General features: G+C 44.0%; 1 protein-coding gene across 1 annotated transcript in view; it reads left to right on the forward strand.

The window, feature by feature from the left end:
• The first annotated feature begins 249 nt into the window (after nt 1–249).
• Nucleotides 250–10,176, forward strand: part of tgfbi (transforming growth factor, beta-induced) — a 19,274-nt gene continuing 9,347 nt past the window's right edge. Inside the window, exons 1-5 of the mRNA XM_023420661.2 lie at nt 250–474; nt 910–1,008; nt 6,667–6,731; nt 6,979–7,136; nt 7,373–7,537. Coding sequence (XP_023276429.1) covers nt 350–474; nt 910–1,008; nt 6,667–6,731; nt 6,979–7,136; nt 7,373–7,537 — 612 coding nt within the window. The 5' untranslated portion in view covers nt 250–349. The remainder of the gene's footprint in view (nt 475–909; nt 1,009–6,666; nt 6,732–6,978; nt 7,137–7,372; nt 7,538–10,176) is intronic.

Below are 10,176 nucleotides of genomic sequence, written 5' to 3' on the forward strand. Positions count from 1 at the left end.
GACATGAATCAACAGATCACATTATCATGGAATTCTTACTGTTGTCTTCCCTCCTCCTTTCCTTCCCTCTTTCCCTCCCTCCTTCTTTCCTTCCCTCCCTCCTCTGTGGTTTTCATATTTTCCTGAACTAAAGAACCTCATTTCTTCATCTTGGTGTCTTGTGTAGCGCCCCTCCCCTCCTCACTCCTCCCCTCTCCTCCCCTCTCCTCCCCTCTCCTCCCCTCCCCTTCATAAATCTGGTCTCTCCTGGACTGGGGGGATTTCGGGCTGCGGAGCGGGAAGAGGAAGAAGCAGAAAGAGAAGAAGAGACTGAGCAGCAGGATTTTCGTCTTCGCGTCAGACAGTAGAGATGAATGTGTGCGTGCTGGTCCCGGGTCTGGTCCTGGGTCTGTCCCTGGTTCTGACCGTCTGTGTGGCCCGGTCTCCGTACCAGGCGGTCCTGCAGCACAGCCGGATCAGAGGCCGGCAGCAGGGGTGAGTCTAATCCCGCTCCCACTCGAACCGAGGCTCTGGTCTCCGCGGTTTGTTCTCTGAGAGATCCCTGCGGGACTAAACCAGGTCCCTGAGTCTGGATCACGAATTAAAACCACCGTCTCTGAACAAAACTTAACAGCATCACAACAGCGGGACCAGGACCATCGGACCACCTTAAACCTGTAGTCCACAGTTTAAGGTGGAATTAGTTTTACAGTTCAGATAAACCAGGATCTGGTCCCTTTACAGAGGAACTGTGTCCTTCACTGTCCACCTTAAACTGTTCATACTCAGTTTAAGGTGGAATGCCTCTGGAATAAAACACTTCCAGCTGATTTCATGTTTCAACTTATTTATTTTTCTGAGGGAGAAGCTTTCAGAGTCTGTTTAAATCACCTGTTGTTGTCTACCTGTGTCTCTCTTTGTCTCTTTCAGACCGAACGTTTGTGCCATGCAGCAGATTAAAGGCACGGATAAGAAATACTTCACCAACTGTAAACAGTGGTACCATCGCAAGATCTGCGGCAAACCCACGTGAGTCTGAAACCCGAGTCTGGACTCTCAGACACTGAACAGAACAGAAATGCTGGAGTTTGATTTAAAAAGCAAAACAAAATGTTTTTCTTTGTGTTCTGTCAGCTGTCCTCAGGACTGACTTCTTCGGTTCTGGTCTTGATCTATTTCTGTGTCTGGATTTCTACTTGAGTGTGTGTCTGTTTGTGTAGTCTGACTGTCGTCCTGCTGGACGGAGGGAATTTGTGTTCAGTGGAGGAGGAATGTCCCTCTCCGGAGGTGTCCTCACCTCTTATATAACCCCTGAAGAAGAAAAGAGTCTGGCAGAACCATCAGTGTCAGTTTACCTCCCAGGACCAGCACCAGCACCAGGACCAGGACCAGGACCAGCAGGGTTCACTCACAGGACATGTCCACATGTTTGCTTTAGTCTGCAGCTCAGAGCTTTACCTGCTGGTGTGTTCAAGGTCCTGGGAGAGACTCCTGGTGTGTTCACTGACTGACTAAAACACCGTATATCAGGCTGTAGTTTACAGAGGCGGGAAAACTGACCAATGAGACACGTTTATCAAAGATCACATGATTAATCATGACAACTGCAATGATCAGTTCATTAATCAATAAATTGATCAATATTTGAACATTTACTGGTTCAAACTTATCAGATGTGAGAAATCTTTATAGTAAGTGAAATATTCAGTCTGACGTTTATCAGACTAAATGAATAATTGATTCATTGAGACAATAGTTTTATATAAAGCAGATTAATCAATAACGAAAATAATCTGCACAAGACTTTCTCATTTAGATCCATTGATGTTTGAAGACGGAGACAGTTTGAAGGTTGAAGTGTATGAGTCTTTGTCTAATGTGGTCTTTAGTAGACCAGTTCAGACTGAGGGGGACAGGATCAGTCCGGGACTAGAGACTATGTTTATATAGAGAATCACATCATCTGCAAACAAACAGATCTCTTCATCCTGTTCATATAAAACCTGTTGAACTGAGTCTTTGATGTTCTGCAGCAGTAAAGTAAAGGTTTAAAGTTGAGCTGGTTTCAGATGTTTTGTCTTCTTTAGTCCAGTTTAGAGGTTCTTCTTCTTTGGTGCAGTCTCAGGGTCGTAGTCCTGACGATACTCAGTGTTTAGGAGGATGTGGTTTGTTGCAGGTCCAAGTTTTGGTGGACTTGGTTCGTGTGTGTGTGTGCACGCGCGTGTGTGATCCTCGTTAATGTGTTTTCACTCTTTGATAACGAAGTGAAGATCTGATGCTTTTAGACTTCGACATGTGACAGAAACAAAGAAACTCCAGTTACACACACACACACACACACACACACACACACACACTTACACACACACACACACATTATTAATGAGGCTCTGGCAGCAGTGGACCAGCTGTGTCGCAGATCTCACTCTGCATGAGCTGAACAGGATTAGAGCTGTGTGTGTGTGTGTGTGTGTGTGCGTGTGTGTGTGTGTGTGTGTGTGTCCTCAGACCTGGCTTTAGTAAACGTGATAATCACCTGGAGTCTCTGTGTTCACTTCCTGTTTGAGCTGAAAACCTTGATGGAGGTTGATCCACAGTCTGAGTCTGAAACCAGCTGCTGGACTCCAGGACTCTTAGAGACACATTCCTGAGACACAGCTGTGTCCCTGCGGAGCTGTGGACATGACAGAGACAGAAATCATCAGGATTTAAGAGATAGCTATAAATTGACTGAGGACAGAAGCTGACTCAGTCTGGTCTTCATCTTCATCAGGCGTCTCTGTGTCTTTGAAGACAACAGACTGATGATGACTCTGTCTCCCTATCATCACATTTTCCTCCGTCTTCAACTGTCCCCATAGTGTTCAGTGGGCCTGAGGTCAGGTGACTGTGGAGGACGTCCAGGACAGTCCTGGTCTCTGGGGCCGGTTTCACGAAACACCTTAAGTTAAGATTTTCCTTAAAATGTTCACATAAGTATTTGAGGTTTTCTCCTTATCTTAGTCTCATACTTAATGAATCACTGAAAGTCAGTTCAGCTGTTGCACAGAAGACCTTAGTGGCAAACCTAAGGGAGAAACTAAAGGGAACTGTGACTGTGTCTCTGCAACATGTCTGAGTTTAAAACGTCCCACGAAGGTGATGATCCTCGACCTGGAGTCTCCTTAACGATGCAGTAAACTCTTTTTCACTGCTGTAAACTCCTTAACTTTTTTCCTTTACTAAGGAAACATTTTAAGAGGTTGTGTGCTACACCTTGACCTCTTATCATGTGACGGTGAAGTCTGTTTGATGATGTCATAACGTCAGGAGTCTAGCAGCTGCTTGGAAATGGTTTTGTTAGTTTACAGTTTGTATCTGTATATTTCTGAGATACTTCAGCTTCTTCCTGGTGGTGGAGGTCATGGAGGTCATGGAGGCGTCTCAGTCTGTGAACAGGCCGTTGAATGCAGCTTAAAAACGTTGAAGAAAAAGATTCTTTCAGCTCAGAACAGGAAACCAGGAAAAGAGGAAGTGGGAGTTTCTGTGGACGTTTGTAGGAAGTGAAGCTGTTAGAGGACACACACACACACACACACACACATAAACACACACTCTCACACACACATACACACACACACACCGTCTGTGAAAACAGTTTAATTACATTTATACTCATGGTGGGGGCGGGGGGGCAGTTTTGTCTGGTCCAGTCCAGGTTCAGACGTGGTGTAGATCAGGGTGAGGGAATGTATTACATCCATGATGGGTCCCCATGAATATAGAAGTTGTGTGTGTGTGTGTGTGTGTGTGTGTGTGTGTGTGTGTGTATGTGTGTGTGTGTGTGAACAGCCCTGTCTTTGTCTCTCTGGTTGTGTGTCAGTGGGTTTCTGTGGAGGAGGATCAGCAGGTCAGAGGTCAGCAGAAGGGAGACTCGTAACTCACACCCCACCCCCACCCCCTCTTCACCCCCACCCTCAGTCCTCCAGTCCAAAAACTGAACTCTGACTATTCTTCGACATTAAACCATGTGACCTGCAGTCATGTTAACTAGTAGTGGTTCTTTCATGACGATCCTCAGGGCACAGTTCTGGCTCCTCTGATGTTTGAACCTGATTAGAGGAAGTGTTCACTCTCAGTTCATGCTGCATTCAGGTGCAGTCAGAGCAACAGGAGGAGCTGCGTTTACAGGCAGTAATAAACGTTAGCTTTTCTGCTAAAGTCATTTCATCCTGCTGAAACTTTCCTCAGAGACTCTTCAGGGTCAACGCTTCAGTCTTTTCACTTTGGCTTTTTCCCTCCAGCTCAATCCCCCCACCCCCCACCCCCTGGCTGAGTTACCGTGACCTCACTCTGTTTATTTTGTCAGTAGTCCACAGCGGCCATCTTTGTTTATGTGGGGGACAAACGAGAGTCAAGTTCCATCTGGTTTGATAATCAGTCCAGTGTGTGTGCCAACACACGCACACACACACACACACACACACGTACACACGCACGCACACACACACACAGACACACACACACACACACACACACGCATGCACGCACACACACACACACACACACAGTCGGTAGCTGATCTCCATCTGTTTACATTTTACTGTCGCTGTGATTGGAGGCTGCAGGAGCTCTGGGACCTTTACCTTCTTCTTTCTCCAGACATGAAACTTTATTTTACTAAAGACACTGCTGCTAAAGACCAGAGACCAGGACTTGAGACCATAGATCTGAGACCAGAGACCAGAGACCAGGACTTGAGTCAGCAGTCAGTACAGTAGATACAGATTAAAACAGATCTGTCAGGTAAACACACACCTGCAGCTGAGGTCAGTTACAATAAGATAAAATAATAAAATGAAGCTGAACAACATCATCCAACAAACACAAGATGTAAAAGAAACGCAGTGTCAGATATAATAAATATAGTTAATGTCACTGACCTTCATGTGTAAAACTGGAGTCATATCCTCTGACAGTGACATGCTGTTCTCATTCATGTGACACTGAGGTCGTGACCTTTGACCTGAAACAATCAGGAGAAGAACCAGAGTTAAACATCACACCACAATAAACATGGGAGATTCAGGCTCCTGGACTCCTATGGTTTTCTTTCGGGGGGGGTGGGGTCATCTGTCCTGGTCCTGGTCCTGGTCCTGGTCCCTGTGTCGAGCAGCTGATTTCATATTAATTCATCTTCAGTTACTTGAAAAAGTTTGAAACCAGAGAGAAAGTTCACTGTGATTTAAGAAGCTGATCAAATGTTTGTACTCGAGAAATCATCCATTATCACATTAATCAATTATTTGTTGATTGATCAGTGGATTAGCGGACTAGTTCCAGCTGTAGTCCTCCTGCTGGTCTCAGTGGTCGTTAGTTAAGTTTATATTCATTTTAAAGTTGTTTCCAATTTTTTTAAGTCTTCAGCCTGACATTTTATTTTGTAGTGAACAGGAAGTGTGCAGCTGGGTGCAGGCTCCTGGTGGTTTAGTGTTTTTCCTGGCAGTGGTTGTGGGTCCCCCGTCAAGACCAGTCTGGTCTGGTGCAGATTCTTCTCTCTGAGGAAATGAGCTTTATGAGCCCAGACGGCTGAGCCACATTTATTATGGAAATCTCTACAGGAAGTGGTGACGCTGAGCCTGGCCGCCATGCTTCATTACAGCCAACATGTGCTGCTCACTGCATCAGGCTCAGAGGCTGGGAATCGAACCTGAGACCTGGACAGATGAAACCCACAGTGTTTTCACATCAGTTACAGACCAAAGACTGAAACAACCGACAGTTCATTTCAGTCGCAGCTCCTTTCTCTCAGCGATCAGAGTCCGCTCAGATTCTGAAGTGACACTGAGACACAGAACCACCTGGTGCCTCTGAAGTCAGACCACAGGTCAGATGAGTCCTGGGTTCTAACCTGAGTCCTGGATCTGAGTCCAGGTTTCAGACTGTTATCATGAACCTGGTCCAGTACAGAACTACCTGCTTTCTGGGTTTATGGACAAATTACAGAACATGATGTACAAAGTTTCCCCCCCTTAACAGGTAAACCCTGTTACAATGGTTTCCAAGATGCTGCTGACTGGTCTCCGGTAGCTCCAGTGGTTCCCTGCACGTTTTCCTCTGTGTTAATAAAGGTGATTCAAAAACGTTTCTTCTCCCCGAACAGAAGAATTTCCACTTGGTTTCACATCTGTTCAGACCATTGTCCAAAACAAGATCTAGGATCTCCTCCACCTAGTCCTCCGTCACCAGAAACCAACAGTCTGTGAGCTTGTTCTGAGTCCAGATCCAGGTCCTGGACTCAGGATGATCCTGATGACTCGAAACAAGATTTTCTTCCGAACAGTTAATGGATATTTACTGCCATGTAAACTGGAGCATTATGGGAAACAGTGCGTTTATGATCTGATGGAAACAGGAGATTCTGTTGAGCAGCAGCGTCATCGTGCAGATAACTTTATTAGCATCATTATTCACAGACAGGAATTTATGTGTCTCCTGCAGCAGAAATATTACAGACGAGTTACGAGCTTCTGACGTGGAAACTTAGTTTTATGGAGAATTTCCACCTGAGGCCAAAACCAGCAGAACGGGGCTCAGGGTCCTGAATCACAGACAGGATCTGGGTCTGAGCTGCACAGGGGTAGAGGGGGGATGATGGAGGACAGGAAGGAGAAGAGTTTCCTCATGTGCTGTGTCTTCCTACTGCAGGGTGATCACCTACGAGTGCTGTCCTGGATATGAGAGGATTCCTGGAGAGAAGGGCTGTCCTGCTGGTATGACCTCTGACCTCTGACACACACACAGCATGCCTCAAACTGAAGTGAAAAACACAAACTGACAGATGAATTTATTGATCATCAGTCGATCAAATCAGCTGTAATCAATATCTGTAGTATCCCACTGTATGAACTGAAACAGAGTTTGTGTTCAAACAGCATCACTCTGGTTTACTGTGACTGCAGCTGATGTGTTGTGTGTGTGTGTGTGTGTGTGTGTGTGTGTGTGTGTGTGTCACTGCAGCACTGCCTCTGGTGAACATCTACAACACTCTGGGTGTAGTCGGAGCCTCCACCACTCAGATGTACTCTGACCGAGCCAAACTGAGGGAGGAGATTGAAGGTCCAGGAAGCTTCACCTTCTTCGCCCCGAGCAACGAGGCCTGGGCCGCCCTGCCCACCGTCAGTACCGCAAACACCCACTGCAGGAACAAATGTGTATCAATCCGCTGCTGAACATAGTCCCCAACAAAAGCTATGTTTCCTCCTGTGTGTCTGATAAAACCTACAAAGATCTTTAGTAGGAACCAATGAGCTGTGAGCTGAGACACGGACAGAGGAGGAAGTCAATCCTGACAGTGATGATGACATGTTGGTGTGTTCATGTTGACATTTGTTTGTTTGTTTGTTTGCTACAGGAGATCCTGGACGCTCTCGTGAGCAACGTGAACATCGAGCTGCTGAACGCTCTTCATTACCACATGGTGAACCGCAGACTGACTTCTGAGGAGCTGAGACACGGGTCCTCCTTCGCCTCCATGTACCAGGACTTCCACGTCCACATCCACCACTATAGCAACGGGGTGAGTGTAGCCCTGCAACACACTGTAACACATGCAACACACTGTAATTCACATTGTAACTAACTGTAAAACACTGTAACACACTGTAACATACTGTAATACAAACTGTAACATACTGTAACACATGGTAATACACTGTAACACATGCAACACACTAATTCACACTGTAACATACTGTAATACACTGTAACACACTGCAAAACACTAACACACACTGTAACCCACTGTAACACATGCAACACACTAATTCACACTGTAACATACTGTAACACATGCAACACACTAATTCACACTGTAACACACATTGTAATACACTGTAACACACTACAACACACTGCTGTAACACACACTATAATACACACTGTAATACACTGTAACACACTGCAAAACACTAACACACACTGTAACCCACTGTAACACATGCAACACACTAATTCACACTGTAACACACATTGTAATACACTGTAACACACTACAACACACTGCTGTAACACACACTATAATACACACTGTAATACACTGCAACACACACTAAAATACACACTGTAATACACTGAAACACGCAGTATAATACACACTGTAATACCCTGTAACACACACACTGTAACACACTGCAACACACACTGTAATACACTGTAACACAATGTAACACACTGCGACACAAACTATAATACACACTGTAATACACTGTAACACACACTGCAACACACACTGCAAAACACACTGTAACACACTGCAACACAAACTATAATACACACTGTAATACACTGTAACACACACACTGTAACACACTGCAACACACACTGTAATACACTGTAACACAATGTAACACACATTGTAATACACTGTAACACACTACAACACACTGCTGTAACACACACTATAATACACACCAATACACTGCAACACACACTGCAACACACACTGTAATACACTGTAACACAATGTAACACACTGCGACACAAACTATAATACACACTGTAATACACTGTAACACACACTGTAACACACACTGTAATACACTGTAACACACTGCAACACAAACTATAATACACACTGTAATACACTGTAACACACACACTGTAACTACACTGTAACACACACTGTAACACACACTGTAAAACACACTGCAACACAAACTATAATACACACTGTAATACACTGTAACACACACGGCAACACACTGCAACACACACTATAATACACACTGTAATACACTGTAACACACACTGTAACACACACTATAATACAAACTGTAACACATGCAACACACTAATTCACACTGTAACATACTGTAATACACTGTAACACACTGCAAAACACTAACACACACATTGTAATACACTGTAACACACTACAACACACTGCTGGAACACACACTATAATACACACTGTAATACACTGCAACACACACTATAATACACACTGTAATACACTGAAACACGCAGTATAATACACACTGTAATACCCTGTAACACACACACTGTAACACACTGCAACACACACTGTAATACACTGTAACACAATGTAACACACTGCAACACAAACTATAATACACACTGTAATACACTGTAACACACACTGCAAAACACACTGTAACACTGCAACACAAACTATAATACACACTGTAATACACTGTAACACACACTGTAACACACTGTAACACAAACTATAATACACACTGTAATACACTGTAACACACACTGTAACACACTGCAACACACACTATAATACACACTGTAATACCCTGTAACACACACACACACACACACACTGTAATACACTGTAACACACTGCAAAACACACTGTAACACACTGCAACACAAACTATAATACACACTGTAACACACTGCAAAACACACTGCAAAACACACTGTAACACACTGCAACACAAACTATAATACACACTGTAATACACTGTAACACACACTGTAACACACTGCAACACAAACTATAATACACACTGTAATACACTGTAACACACACTGTAACACACTGCAACACACACTATAATACACACTGTAATACCCTGTAACACACACACACACACACACACTGTAACACACTGCAACACACACTGTAACACAATGTAACACACATTGTAATACACTGTAACACACAACACTATAACACAACACACTGTAACATATTGTAATACACACTGTAACATACTGTAACATACTGTAATACACACTGTAACACAATGCAAAACACTATAACACACACTGTAACATACTGTAATACACACTGTAACACACTGTAATACACATTGTAATATACTGTAACACACTACAACACACTAACACACACTGTAACACACTGCAACACACACTGCAACACACTGTAACATACTGTAACACTGTAATACACATTGTAATACACTGTAACACACTGCAACACACTGTAACACACTATAACACACACTGCAACACACTGTTACACACTATAACACACACTGCAACACACTGTTACACACTGTAACACACTGCAACACACTGTAACACACTATAACACACACTGCAACACACTGTTACACACTATAACACACACTGCAACACACTGTAACACACTGCAACACACTGCAACACACTGTAACACACTATAACACACACTGCAACACACTGTTACACACTATAACA

Source organism: Seriola lalandi, unplaced genomic scaffold (genome assembly GCF_002814215.2).
Source record: "Seriola lalandi dorsalis isolate HSWRI2012SDOR001 ecotype SW California unplaced genomic scaffold, Sedor1 jcf7180002054655, whole genome shotgun sequence".
Classification (NCBI taxonomy): Eukaryota; Metazoa; Chordata; class Actinopteri; order Carangiformes; family Carangidae; genus Seriola; species Seriola lalandi.